Genomic DNA, 15,592 nt, shown 5'->3' with positions numbered 1-15,592 from the left:
AGTGCTGACTATATTGACTAAGTATTAAAACAGAAGAAAACGAAATTGATAGATAACAGAACAAATCAAAGACAAACAAACAAAGCAAAACAAACAAACAAAGAAAAAAAAATAAGCAGTCACAGAGTGGGTGTGATTGGACTGCTAGGCATCTTATGATCCACATCTTCGCTCCCGATTTATGGAAAAATAAAGCTCGATATTCGTCAATCTTCGTCTACATTACTATTTCACAGTGCTGCAAATCGGACTTGTTTCCAAGAAGTTAGTTCAATTTCTTCCTTTGAATCCAAAGTGATCGAAGGATTGTGACCGGAAAGGGTACAACGTTTGAGCGATGGAACTGATCATTCAGGGAACTGTTCCTCTTTGGTTTATTTATCCATGAATTTTTTCATGAGAACATTTAACAGTCAGCTGTAACTACCACTATTACAAAAGAATATAGTATTTGGTATTTTAAAGGGATTTTAACTCCTTAAAAAGTAGAAATAGATGACGCCATCATGTAATATTCGTAAAAACACTGTATAAACGGAATTCAAAGACGAGACAATAAAATGCGTATGATTGAATAAATGAATTAACTTTATATAGCGCAAATTAACATGTGGATATGATCAAAGACGAATTATTTATAGATGCCCCCTCCCCCCAATACCCAGTAACAAGGCCAGACCACATGACTGCAATCTCGTGATGTGCGTTTTTTAATGTCCCCTGCCTGATCAAATTATATTTATCTAAGTAAAGATGCAGGAGCCGAGACCTACGGATTATTCGTCCTTATCAGAGAAGACTAGAATGTCTGTCCATTTCTTGATATTATAGAAAGGTAGCACATTCTCCTCAATCATTTTAAGACCACGAATGTTGGTCCGGCCAGGGCTCGAACCCTCGACCTCCCGCACAACAGTCCAGCGCTCTAACCAATTGAGCTAACCGGGAAGCGATTATCACAATCAAAGCTAAACAAAACACTGTTTGAAGACGTTTTCAGACTCAACATGACGCGTCATATGAATTACCGCCACATTCCAACTAAATAGTTTGGGGCAATCATAAGAGGAACAGATACACCAATATGTGATGGAAACATTGTTTAGAATTCTAACATTGATCGACAGCCAGCCTCTAAGCTAGTTACTCCCGAACAATTTAGCTCTCAACTAAGGCGAAGTTTCCCATATTACGTACGATAATAAAAAAAATACACACTTTTGATTACAAAAAATTATATTTCCTGCACTTAGCTTAAAAAAAAAAAGCGGTTGACTACCGACTTTGGCAAGTTGCCTTATCAACGAATTAGACTCCTTCATCCAAATATCAGCAGAGACTAACATCTTATAAGTGATTTATTTACCCAGCTAATGGTGCAATCGCAACTACCGAAATTTTATTAACAGATCGAAAATAAACAATCGCCTTAGATTAACTACGGTGACCAGAATGATCTTATTAAACAATGAGACAGTCCACTTTTGTACTCGCTCTGTTGATTCTATTCCTTCAAGTTGAGGGTTTTTCACTGAGCTCAAATTCATTGCAAGACTGCAATTCAGCTACCCACATATCATCAACATCGCTTGGATTAATCTGTGAGCTCTTCTTTGTGGAGTTTCCACTGTTTGTAGATGGAAAAATGGTGTTCACCTTCCTTTTGAATCGCTCTCTGATCTGCAGATAGACATGGACAGTAAGAAAAAAATTCCAATGCATATTCACCTTTGAAAACCTCATTATCTACACCATATGTATAATTTTTCAATTAATCTTACCTGGCTGTTTCGCAGACAGTGAAGAGCGAAAATCAGGAAACCCTTAAACAGAAAAAAATCGTTTTTCAGATAAATTGTGGTTTGTGATATGACTGGAGATAACTGCATTAAAGTTGTTGTTTTTTTTTTTTTTTTTTTTTTCCATAGGTCTCAAAAAAATAACCAAAGAAATCAAATTACTTCTGGAGTTGTGACAATCTCACAAACATGGGAATCGCTTTCTTGTTTTAACTTTAATTTAATTCTGTTCTGTCTGGTTTAAAATTCAAGTTTCATATTATCACAATAAAATGTTTGGTTATAGCTAAGCGATAGAACGCATTTCCCGGGCCCTACTAAACGTGAAAAAGCCATACGGGATGTTGTTACAACGCGAGAAAAGCTCATAAATCCCAAGCCAAACTCTATAACTTCATTAACCATCCGCTTGGAAACGGAATTGACTAATCAGACGATGCGTACTATGTTCGCTATAGTGTAAAGTGATCTAGACAATGAAAATGGATAAGTTAATGTGTAAAATTATGAAATGATAATATTTGATACTCACCTGTGTAGAGTTGAGGATGTTAAAAATGTAGGAAAAAGCTATGTGTAATGGCGACAAAAAACCAAATAGCCACGTGACACCCAGAAGGGGAATCATCACCACGCATGCTCTAATGCCAATTCTGAGGGACGAAAATATGCGGGTTAATAGAATGCATATCACCCTTGGAAACATTTGTGGTAACCTGATCAATTTAAACAAAACCTTGAGGCAGCTAGACGTAAACTATTAAAATTACATCAAAACAATTCTGTTCAATATAAAAGCTCCATCTCACCGTATTTGTTGACTTTGCTTGTCTCCTGTTGGCTGCATACTGGTCATCTCCTTAATGACTCGTACAAGTATCACCAAGTTGATCTTGAAGCGAGGAAAATATTGAAGATTTTTGCATTAGGGTATGGTTGTTGCACATTTCAAGTCATATACTAAACTCACCGACGATGATATGATGAGAAAAATGAATAACCCGTATCAGAAACTTACCACTTCAATTGTAATCACGAATGTGACAAATATCCAAATCAGATTGTTCTCTGAGGACATCCAACAACTAAAATGAAGAAATGAAAATTGAAATAAAATTAAGGTAAAAATAAAAATGTGAACATACGAACTGCAGTTCTTAAGAATGTACAAGATGATACAGCATTTTTATGATTATGTGATGATAAGAATAGGGTAACGATCGGAAGGGAAGATTATGGAGAAAAAAGGGAATGTGACAAAAATAAATACATGGACTAAATAATAATTTGATTAAAAGTGTTTGGAAGATTGGTCATTTTAATTTCTCTTCCTCTTCTCTGCCCAGCCTTGGTCAGAGTTTCTGTAAAAATTGACAATATTGACATCCTTATGAGAAGGAGTTTGAGAAAAGTTAGTAAGGATACCAAAGCAAATTATAAAAAATTATAAAAATTATAAAAAAAGGCCAAAACTTCAGCAAACAAAATGAACGATGTAAGAGAAGAATTAGAAGATAAAGAGAGAAAGAAAGCTGCGCCTCTTACAATTTTTCACTGGTATAGCTTTGTATCCCTTCTTTCCCAGCAGCGATACACAGTGGAATGGCCACCATAACCAGGGGCAAACCTATTGCACAATTTTACAGCAAAAAAGTGACTTAAAATGATTCAGATATTTAAAAACACAATTTACAACAGTGAATGTATCAGGTAAGTTTAGCTGTAAAAACAAAGTACCCCATGACATGACGTGATACATGTGCATCTTGGTGTTGATGTTATAAACTTTTACAACAAACAGATAGAGATAAATTCCCTCCACCAGCATCCAACAGAAGGCAGCCATCAGGAAATACTGCATAAAAGCTGCTACTATGACACACACAGCCTACACAAAGTGGAAACGAAAACAGCAACATATGTCGTTATTTTCATGTTTTGTTCGATTATATTATCTTTGAATATATTCTACAAAACAGAAAAGCTGCCCACCTTGTTTTCTGTGGCATTTATTCCGGTAAGAAATATTATTTGTCCAGCTCCTAAAGCCACGGCAAGGCTTAAGCGTATTTGAGACAGAGGTTGACGGACATCTCTGGTAAAATAAAAAGTAATATACAGCACCAAAAAACAAATACAAAGAAAAAAAAACAAAACCACGTGGAAGGAAGCAAGAGAGATTAGTTACAGTTCGCAGGTGAGCTTGAACAGTCAATGATAACGAGAGACGCCCACAACCTGCTGTGCGGATTTAGTTTCTAATTAACAACTAGGCCTTTCCAATCGTAGTCGGCGTGAAAAAATGTATCTATTAATGTATTTTCCCGATCTTTTGATTACAATACTTACGTGAGGAAAAAATACAGAGTTATTGTCCATAGCATTCCGATAATAGAAAGGCTCAATCCTACGTACGTGATGATCTCCAGAATAGTTATGTCCTTGGTGGAGAGCTGTGGCGCAAATAAACATAAAAAAGAGGACGATACATTAATTGACCACACGGACCTATTACTTGAAAATAACTTAAGAAAAAGACTACCTTTGTGCCACCGCTGAAGTCCACCAACACAGCAAAATGAGTCAAATGACTGCAGCTGCAAACTGTCTCTTCGGAATTGCTATTCGATGGATCCACATAACAACCCTTCTCTGAAAACCCGTCTGGACTAAAAAATTATGTTACAAATGAGAATGATGATCTTATACAAAAAAATCAAGGTTTCAAACATCAATTACGGTTTTCACTGCCTTTGTTTTGGTATTTCAGAGAAAAAAACCATCAATATCTTTTCGGTGATACTAACTAACAAAAATGTATATCTTGGAGGAAGACAAGAAGAAACGTGTATTCCAAATAAAGATAGCGTTGGTAACAGAAACAAACAAATAACAACGTATAAAGCTTCCGGAAGTGTTCCCCCTGAAACTCGGTGGCAGTAAAAGCGTTAAGCTCAATGACAGGAAGAATATGGTAACCACCTTAACCAGATAAAGAGTTTAAGTCGATTACAATTCTAGCCCAGGTCAAGAGAATTGATCGCTCAGACTTCACCTCAGATTATCAAAACGTCAAGAATCGTCACCGACAATGCAATCTGACATCATGAATTCGTGAATGAATTCTTTATTTATATTGCGCCTTTTCTACACAATATTGAAAGGCGCAGTACCCCGCATCAATTTGATAGACACTACACAAAGATAGACAACAACACCGGGCACTACGTGCCCTACTCTTTTCGAACAGTGTGTTGATTCTTTAATGTCCCACAAGATTTCTTATCACATACAAGGGCTTGGGAGACGGGACCTCTATTTATCCTCTCCGAGAAGACTAGAAAGTCTAACAATTTGCAGATATCATTACAAAGGCAGCACTCTCTTCTCAGTTATTTAAAGACCCTGAGTGGTCAGGCCGGATTTGAACTTACGACCTCCCGCACAACAGTCCGGCGTTCTACCAATTGAGCTAACCGGGATAAAATTACATTGCGAAAGATTCTTCGAGTGATAATTTCCAATACCTACACTCAACTTTGGACTGAAGAAATATATGATCTTGAAGCATGTTAAGGAAATAAATGTATTCAACAAATAAAGAAGCCTTGGCTGTGCTCTGTCCCATTGTAAAGCAAGCAGGAAGCGGCTAGAGCACGAGAGAAGTGTAGGGGGAAACGCAGGAGTAATTCTCGGTCATCATACAAACTGGTAAATAATGCGAAAACTTTAGCTACGAGCTTTGTATTCTGATGAAATATGCTCTTTCAACCAATCGTAAATCATAGAAATGCTTTACCTTATTTTGAAGCCACTCCAAAAGACGCAATGCTTTATTTTGTCAACAACCTATAAAAATATTTTTATATTACGTTATTCTCTTAAAAGCCAACCAACACAACACAGACGATCTGAAATAATCTTTCGATGTTCATACTGCTACCTCCAGGTTTTTAAACCTCAAGATGACATCTTGCCGTAGTTGTTCGGGCTTGGGATTCATAGCTGCTGTCACTATCTTAGTGTTCACGTACCTGTAAATAAAATTAAATCCTTCTAAAAATTACTCATGTTGCTTTTACAGTAACCGTACCTCAGTATGCTGTAAGGCTTCGTGGCAATGCATTGTGGTACCCCTTAACTTTATATTGGAGAACTCCGTTTTCTAAAATATGTGGATAAAAAGTAAGTTCTTTTTGTGTTTTTTGAGAGTTTAAAGAGCAACCTGACAATTGGAAATTGTCTTCAGACGCACTCAAAAAACGCGGGCCATTCAATATAAACACGTTAGGCACGAACTAATCTATGAATATTTTATCTTTTAATGTCACCTTGGACCATCAGTTTCGTTCCGGATGGATTTGTTTCTCAGTAGTAATTCATGGAGATCTTTGTACACACACCCAACAACCACTGACCCTAAAAACAAAAAAATTAGCCTGTGTTAAAATGTCCTCTGTATAACCCCATACCATGATATCAGTCCAGCTTTACACGTATTCCAAATCCGCCACGAGCCAGACGCAAGTGATTTACACATTTTTCGAGTTTTCCTCCAACGTCTCAACTAGGTCATTAACCTCGAACTTTCTGTGGGTTTAACAGTGCAATTAACGATGGGTTTCGACTTATCTGGACGTGAGTATCTTCTTAGCTATGTCATCATTTTCAGTTAAATTTTGCTTGTTGATTAACCGTAAAAGAATAAATAATGGAGCAAAATCCAAAACAAGATATTGTATAATTTAGAGTTAAAAATTTGGTTAGCACAAACCATTCTCAGCAAAATCTTTTGCAGAAATATTAATACTAGCTTGCCATTCATCCTCCTTGAGGAAGAAGTCAGTCCCATGGCGATAACCTTTTTGAATGGCCACAACTGTAAGAAGGAAGAAGGAGAAGCCTAAATGTTAGATGATGATTGGAATTGTGAGATAACATTAGCATATGTAGAAGTTTTATCATTGTTATTATCATTATTATTATTATTATCATTATTAACATTTTTTAATATTATTTTATTTTGTACGCACATAAATTTAAAGAAAACGACAAAAATTTTTAGTTTAAAAGACATGTTTCGACAGAAACCTCTGTCATCTTCAGTTGATTAACAAAGCTTTACAAGTTGAATTTATAAGTACATGCTAATTAAGCTAGTAAGAACAGAAAACGTGACAATGTGAAAATTATAAGGATAGCTTTAGATTTACATGATGTAATTGTTGATTCAAAGAAGGTTTTTCTCTTTGAATGTGAATAGCTTCTTTTATCTTGAGTTGGAAACACGTAGAGGCGTGATCTAAGATCTGGAAAGCATTACAACATTACAAAAACTTAAACGCGATCCTGGTTTATTTCACCAAAATTTAATATGTACTGTTGTTCTGATATGTTAAGAATAGAGAAACAAACAGCACGAACAAAACCAAATAGTTAATAGAGCACTTTCTTCGATGCACCTACTCAAACTAAATTTTGAGATGAGAAACAGGCTAACTTACTGTGTTCTTACGGCTTCTATTTGTATGTATTTCATTTGGCCAGGCAGTAGACAGAGCACTCAATTAGTCGATAGGTCAGTTAGTCAGTCACTAGTTAATCAATCAGAAAATCTATGAATATTTCAACTCACCCATGTTTTGACTAGTGATTTTTGCAGATGGATTCGTTCCACTCAGATGGTATTTACCATAATTAAGAGCAAATTCCTCGAAGGCGACTGCCACCTCAAATATGGATCCTATTTTTGTTTCATCTTCTTTATTACTCAGTTGGCCTGCATGGGGTTTCGTGATGTTCAGAAGGTTATCGGTGAAGTGTTGAAATACACGCACAGCCTCCTGTGAGGACAAAAATACCGTTATTTATGTTACTATGAATTGAGGTACTTGGCAATATATTTACCTCAACAAAATCAGCTTGAAGTTACAGATCAAAACTTTGACGAAAGTAATAATGTTGGTAATGAGGACTACTCCCGGCTTGTATTGATAGTGTAATTGTTGGCAAGTAATGAGTGGCTTTTAGCGGAGACTCACAGTCCCGTTGGCTCTCTTTTAAGAAATAAAAAGTCTTTTTGACAGATCAAGATCGAAATTAATCACCATCATCATTGTATTGAAGTGAAAGAGCTGCTCTTCTTCAGAAGACGTATCCCTGTCTACATTTTATTTCAATTTTCATTTAAAAAAAAAACCATGTAGACAGGGATGCATTGAAATAAAATGTATGCTTCGGTCCATGTTTAAAAGACCTTTGAAGCTTACGAATTGCTGCGTTCAGTTGGAGACGTCATTTTTGAAGCTATTGCATATTTAATATCTAAATATTATATCAATCCATGTGATAGATGAGCAATACGTGCAATCATACCTTCAAAGAATTGTTTCTCTTGATATCTATTTCAGTGAGTTTAGAAATAGAGTCATTTGCCTGTGGTGAAGAAACACGAGAAGGTTGGCGATTGGCAGAGGCTATGATAATTATAATTACAAAGAGAAAGAGGAATTACAATACTCATGTACCTACCAAATTTCTCAGTGCTTCCAATGTCAATGACGGAATATTCCAAGTTGATGATGGCGGAGATGACGATGGTGACGGAAATAACGATGCTGCTGCTGGCGATGATGATGTTGATGACAAAGAAACTGATAATCTTTTTGATACTGATTCTAATGATGGGTTAAATTTTAATTCTGCAGTTTCTGATGCTTCTACACCTAATGACGATACTGCTGCTGCTATCAATAAAGATGGTGATGATAAAGATACTGATGGTTTCGTTGATACTAATTCTGATGATTGGGCTGATTCTGATGATAGGGTTGATTCTGATTTTGCCGTTTCTGATGCTTCCACACCTAATGACAATGCTGAAGACGATGATAATGGTGATGGTAAAAGTAAAGGTAACAGTGACGCCGACGATAATTGCAAAAGAGCTGAATGTTGAGGAAAAAGCAAATTGTCAAAATGAAATGAAAGCGATAATTAGAAAGTTATCGTTAAGCACAAGGCATTTGGAGTAAGAACCATTAAAAATGCACTATCTTATATGAAGAATCGCGGACACTTCGTCGTAAAAAAATATTACGGTATATTCAGTATTCACTTAGTTAATTTTACTCACAAAAAGTATGGGAGTTTCCTGCTCGTTGCAGCATTGGAATTTGAGTTGAAAAAACTCGATCCGTTGTAGAAAAGGCAGGTGTGATGATAATCGAGCGGTATAAATCTGGAGTGCTGCAGGAGCCATTTAGACATTTAAAGCAACTGCATTGTTTACCCATGTCACAGAGGGTATGATAGACTCCCTCCGTGAAAGGTAATGAGTCGTAATTAGGAATGAGACTTCCACAGCATCCACCATTCCCAGAACATATGACTCCATCCTGAGAATTGCTAGGCCAGCTTCTTCCCATGTGACATGTGGGACTGTCGCACGTTTGTGTACAATCGATGGCGTTACAATGCATGCTGCACACTTGTACTCCATTGCTGCAATGCTGTTTTTTACACTTTCCCCCGCTGCAGTTTAGTTGACATGTTTTAGCATCGCATGTTTGTTTACAATCCCCTTCGCCACATTCCAGATCCATTGCACACGATTCTCTTTCATCGTGACACTTTTGCAATTTACACTTTCCCCCAATACAGGTCAGATTGCATTTTTCAGCCCTGCAAATTTGTTCACAATCCCCTTCTTTGCACTCCAGACCCATTTCACATATTTCTACTTCATCAGAGCATTCCTGTTTTCTGCACTTCCCCCCAATGCAGTTCAGTTTACATGTTTTAGCATCGCAAGTTTGTTCACAGTCCCCTTCGCTACATTCCAGATCCATTGCACATAATTCTCCTTCATCATGACACTCTTGTAATTTACACTTTCCCCCACTGCAGGTCAGATTGCATTTTTCAGCATCGCAGGTTTGTTCACAATCTCCTTCTTTGCAATCTAGACCCATTTCACATATTTTTACTTCCTCAGAGCATTCCTGTTTTTTGCACTTTCCTCCACTGCAGTTCAGTTTACATGTTTTAGCATTGCAAGTTTGTTCACAGTCCCCTTCGCTACATTCCAGATCCATTGCACATAATTCTCCTTCATCATGACACTCTTGTAATTTACACTTTCCCCCACTGCAGGTCAGATTGCATTTTTCAGCATCGCAGGTTTGTTCACAATCTCCTTCTTTGCAAACTAGACCCATTTCACATATTTTTACTTTATCAGAGCATTCCTGTTTCTTGCACTTTCCTCCACTGCAGTTCAGTTTACATGTTTTAGCATTGCAAGTTTGTTCACAGTCCCCTTCGCTACATTCCAGATCCATTGCACATAATTCTCCTTCATCTTGACACTCTTGTAATTTACACTTTCCCCCACTGCAAGTCAGACTGCAGTTTTCAGCACCACAGATTTGTTCACAATCCCCTTCTTTGCAATCTTGACCCATCTCACATATTTTTACTTCCTCAGAGCATTCCTGTTTTTTGCACTTTCCTCCACTGCAGTTCAGTTTACATGTTTTAGCATTGCAAGTTTGTTCACAGTCCCCTTCGCTGCATTCCAGATCCATCTCGCATAATTGAACTGCATTGTTGCAATTCTGTTTGCACCCTGTCGTCTTGCATTTCATAAAACAAGAATTATTACCACTGTAACACTGAAGTGGATTGCAAGGAGTTTCATTAATATATTCTTTATGACAATCCGATGTACATATATTTTGGTTGCATACATCATCGTCAAGCCCAAGGCCTGAAATTAATAAATAAAGTAACACAAATGATGATTACCAGTCATGACAATAACTAGGACAAGAAGAAGAGTCAGGCAAGACTTTCGCTGATAAAAAGATTTAGGCAATTGTTGAATACGAGGAGCTTATAGTTTTCATGGAGTTCACCGCTACAGCAAAGTGAGCACATAAACATGTTGTACTATATCTTATTAGACGTTTTGTTGTATGGTATCGCTGCCGACCTGAATTATCATCACTCAGTGAGCATAATGAACTGGTGTCCTCATGCCGCCAGAGAAACGAATCGATACTGCGCATGCGTGCGTAATAACCGAACAACGCATTTAATTCTATCGCCACGCCTCTTATGCAAATTCGTATAGTATATAAGCGATGGCTACGAATACTCTTATCAAGAAAATTTCCTGATGATTGAACAGTCACGAAACCGGCCTGTGGGGATGAAAACGTAGTTTTCGTATTTTTGTAACTCAACGTAAATATATAAGAGCAGAAATGAAATGGTCAAGAGGCCAACTCCAATGTAGCTTTGTTGGTTTAATAGCTCGACGTTTCGACCGTCTCGGTCTTCCTCAGGAGCATACTAATTACATGAACAATATTCAAATTTAAAATTCGTGTCAACAGTAAACATGTCATGACGTATTAATATAAAAAAATAGAATAGATAACAGCGAAACGTGTCATGGTGTCTAAAATAGATAAATTAAAGTAGTTATAATTCATGTAGTAAGCTTATTGATAGTAGGATTGAGTCTTAATATCCAAGAATTTTCTCTTACTTTTCTGATTTCTTGATTTTGACTCCTAACTTTTTCAATAACCATAAGTTTAAGATGGTCGACTCCACAGCTCTTAAAATGTCTGACAGAGGGTTTGTTTTTATGTCCACCCTTGATGTCGCTACGGTGCTGATTGCCACGGTGGTGAATTGGGTGACCTGTCTCGCCTACGTACTGATCGTTACATTTGCTGCATTCAATCAGGTATATTACATTGCTAGTCTTGCATGACGTGTGTTGTCGCAGTGTTATCGTTTCTCCTATAGTGCTGCTTTTAACTGACCCTGTAAATTGCCCGTATGTTTTGCAGCAGTTGCATCTTATGTCAGCCCTACAGGGCCAGAATCCGGGACTAGTGGATTGCAATGGTTTCTGCTTTTTATGTTTATGAAAGAAATGAATTTTGAGGTTTTTGTTAGTTTTGAATGATCGACCACAGATTGTACAGGTAGTGTCAGATGGAACTTGAATGTGTGGATTGCTTATACCGTGTGGGGATTCATCAGTGGAGGGGGCTGTGTCAGAGGCTATCGGCGATCGCAGTGTTTTGTGGGTAAGCATCTGTGTTAAATTATGCCCTTTTCGATAGGCAACGAGAGGTGTTTCTTTGAATATGGCCTTTCAATATGATTAAGGAATGTATAATGAAAGCAAGCAGAACATGAAGGCAGGAAGCGCTCACAAGCAAACCTATTTCCTCCACTGACCGTGTACCACTTGTAATAACTTACAACCCAGCACTGCCAAACATCCACAAAATCCTCAAGGAGCACCATCAAAGACTCTTGACATCGTCCAACACACAGGCCATATTCAAAGAAACACCTCTCATTGCCTATCGAAAAGGGCGTAATTTAACACAGATGCTTACCCACAAAACACTGCGATCGCCGATAGCCGCTGACACAACCCCCTGCACTGATGAATCCCCACACGGTATAAGCAATCCACACATTCAAGTTCCATCTGACGCTACCTGTACAACTGTGGTCGATCATTCAAAACTAACAAAAACCTCAAAATTCATTTCTTTCATAAACATAAAAAGCAGAAACCATCGCAATCCACTAGTCCCGCATTCTGGCCCTGTAGGGCTGACATAAGATGCAACTGCTGCAAAACATACGGGCAATTTACAGGGTCAGTTGAAAGCAGCCCTACAGGAGAAACGATAACACTGCGACAACACACGTCATGCAAGACTAGCAATGTGATATACCTGATTGAATGCAGCAAATGTAACGATCAGTACGTAGGCGAGACAGGTCACCCAATTCACCACCGTGGCAATCAGCACCGTAGCGACATCAAGGGTGGACATAAAAACATACCCTCTGTCAGACATTTTAAGAACTGTGGAGTCGACCATCTTAAACTTACGGTTATTGAAAAAGTTAGAAGTCAAAATCAAGAAATCAGAAAAGCAAGAGAAAATTATTGGATATTAAGACTCAATCCTACTATCAATAAGCTTACTACATGAATTATAACTACTTTAATTTATCTATTTTAGACACCATGACACGTTTCGCTGTTATCCATTCTATTTTTTGATATTATTACGTCATGACATGTTTACTGTTGACACGAATTTTAAATTTGAATATTGTTCATGCAATTAGTATGCTCCTGAGGAAGACCGAGACGGTCGAAACGTCGAGCTATTAAACCTACAAAGCTACATTGGAGTTGGCCTCTTGACAATTACATTTCTGCTCTTATTTACCTTACTTCAAGAGCCCACGATCGCTTCAGTGATCCTCCAGGCAGCGCGCTTGAGACTGATCAGCATTGTTTGTGGGACCCCTTACAACCTTCTACTTCTATATATATATATATATATATATATATATATATATATATATATATAACTAACTGCAGACAGTACTGTTTCGGCCTTCTGGGCCTCATCAGTGCAGTGCTAATGCTAGGATGGGGGAGAACCGAGACGGTCACCCCAAACGACCCAACCTTTGTGGCATCGTCTAAGCCATGCCAGAGTGCTCAAACTAGACTAAACCAGCGAGCATGCGCAATTGCAACGGCAATGTCTCATCCTAGATAGAGTGCTCAATTTGGACTGTTTCGACCTATGTGGGTCTCATCAGTGCAGTGCAGACACTGGGCCAAGCTCTGGAATAAACCATTGCCTGGGCGCTACACTTGTGGGACCAAGTGCAGGCATGTTGCCATGCGAGAGTGCTCAAATCACTAACTATATATTGTGGGAGGAAAAAGACAAGTAAACTACAAGTTCATCCCTACAAGCCTGTTTCGTGGTCGCCCACTCATCAGGGATGAACTTGTAGTTTACTTGTCTTTTTCCTCCCACAATATATACTTCGCTCTACTTCTATGTATTGAGCACTGTTCTACGAAAATCAAGTCACACTTATATATATATATATATATATATATATATATATATATATAAGAAAAATATTGTAGCACATGAGGACGGACAACTTCGAGCTAAGAAAGACATATACTCAAATAACAAGTCTAAGAAAGTTTAATAAAATACGTTTCGGTCCGAGACTTTCATCAGTTGTAATACAATGACTTAAAAATTACTTAAATAGCTTCATATAGGGCGTGATGACACATATAAACAAACACAGTTATTACTACGCGAAAAATTATCACAATAAAAAGAAATGGAAAAATTGTCGAATCCACTGAAAATGTTGAGGAACCAGCGCTGACTTGAAGGCTTGAATAAGCGCCAGGAATTTCACTCCAAAAAAAAGAATAAACTATAATTAATGCGGAGAATTTTTTCAAATTGGGCGGGCATCAAAGGTCCCAGTCTCAGCGTTGATTGGAAATTTTAGTACAATTCTCGCCTTTCTAACTTCATCTGCTTCGGCATAGAAGAATTCTATCCATACATCAACCTTAATCTCCTAAACAAAGCACTCAACTTCGCATCTGAATTTGACAACATCACCGCCGACGAAAGGAACATTATTATTCATGCCAAAAGCTCGATTTTAATCCACAAGTCTTGAACCAGTTTGTTATAATCATATATATATATATATATATATGTTTATCTATTTACTTTTGACAAGGATCGGCCGCTCCTTTACAGGGGTCTAGTACGATAAATTATGCATCATCAGTATGCCCGGAAATATATCCTCTTTTTGTGCCATTTTGCAGGTGTCTCTAGGGTAGAGTAAAGAATGACGCCGTGCTCCCATAATTGAGCTGTGTAACATAAATGTCTAGAAATATGCTTTCTCTAAATACCAAGTATATTTCTGCATATCGTCTATTTTATCCCTGAGTATCAAAAATATTTTTGACGAACAGCTTGAATTAACCACTGTTGTTTATTCGACTGAATTCATAAGAAAAATAAATCATTGTAGCTACTTAGGACCAAAATAAAAGTTGAAAATGCAATAGAAAAACTACATTGAACCATTTTAAAAGAAGACTAGAGATATAGTTGTTTAGCTACTAGAATCGTTGAATTATGAGAGGTTTTGAAAAGCTGACTTCTCGTTGGTAAAGTACTACACCGGTTTCGTAGAGGTCATGGTTTCGAATCCCGCACAGGCCTGGTAATTTTTTTTTCAGGCCCTACTGCCTAAGTAGTGTTTATAACTGCGAAGATCGTTCTCGTAGTAATTTCTTTAACCGCAGTTCACATATATGATTTTCATATGTTCACAAACGCTAACTACTATTCACTGGTTATCCCAGAGTTCTCATGTCATTTCAAGTGAAAAAATGGGCTTAAACTATACCATCACCATTTGCGTATTTGCGCAAAAACTTTACATATTTTATGAAAGACTCCTGAGTTAAATTAGACTAAAAGGTTGGAGCTTAGGAATACATTGCTAAATTAGCTCCTTGAAGCATATCCCTTAAAATCATTTGTATTGGCTTCCTAATGGAAGTCGCCTTTGTCAACTGTGATGAAGGGCAAACTTGTTTAATTAACACCATTCTAGTTCTAGCGCTCTCAGGTGGTTTCACTCATCCGGGTATACTTATGATATATATTAAAGAATATAAATCTTTTGAAAACAACTTTCGCACTCACTCAGGACAGTTGTTGATAACACGAGAATTCCCCATAAATGGAAGCTTCTGGTCATCATCATTTTGTTTTCCACTGTATGCGTTGAGCAACTGTCAACTGAACCAAAGAGAGCCTTTAGTCAAATTTACTGTCGCTGAAGATCTTTCAAAATGTTCTTTCCCGGTATGAAAGGCTTGT

The 15,592-nt window shown here is 37.5% G+C and overlaps 1 protein-coding gene across 1 annotated transcript; it reads right to left on the bottom strand.

Annotated features, from left to right (window-relative positions):
* Positions 1-344: 344 nt before the first annotated feature.
* Positions 345-10,729, bottom strand: LOC148736898 (uncharacterized). The gene is made up of 18 exons (XM_088750789.1): positions 8,935-10,729; positions 8,331-8,746; positions 8,175-8,234; positions 7,435-7,642; positions 6,574-6,678; positions 6,131-6,218; positions 5,743-5,833; positions 5,599-5,648; positions 4,342-4,468; positions 4,149-4,252; positions 3,792-3,894; positions 3,537-3,687; positions 3,345-3,426; positions 2,818-2,884; positions 2,609-2,691; positions 2,332-2,452; positions 1,782-1,823; positions 345-1,680 (listed from the first exon to the last, which is right to left on the bottom strand). Exons 1-18 carry the CDS (start codon positions 10,445-10,447, stop codon positions 1,513-1,515), a joined length of 3,579 nt encoding a protein of 1,192 aa, XP_088606915.1. The 5' UTR covers positions 10,448-10,729; the 3' UTR covers positions 345-1,512.
* Between the last annotated feature and the right edge of the window lie 4,863 nt (positions 10,730-15,592).

This window comes from Stylophora pistillata, chromosome 2 (assembly GCF_964205215.1).
Source record: "Stylophora pistillata chromosome 2, jaStyPist1.2, whole genome shotgun sequence".
In the NCBI taxonomy this organism is placed as follows: domain Eukaryota; kingdom Metazoa; phylum Cnidaria; class Anthozoa; order Scleractinia; family Pocilloporidae; genus Stylophora; species Stylophora pistillata.
The sequence above is the reverse complement of the archived record's forward strand: the minus strand, read 5'-3'. Positions and strand labels throughout refer to the sequence as shown.

Coding starts and splice junctions, on each gene's coding strand:
- LOC148736898 (XM_088750789.1), bottom strand. CDS start 10,447: ATGAAATGCAAGACGACAGGGTGCAAACAGAATTGCAACAATGCAGTT. Junction 3,895..4,148: donor ACTCTGTATTTTTTCCTCAC/GTAAGTATTGTA, acceptor TTATTTTACCAG/AGATGTCCGTCAACCTCTGT. Junction 1,681..1,781: donor ACTGTCTGCGAAACAGCCAG/GTAAGATTAATT, acceptor GTCTATCTGCAG/ATCAGAGAGCGATTCAAAAG.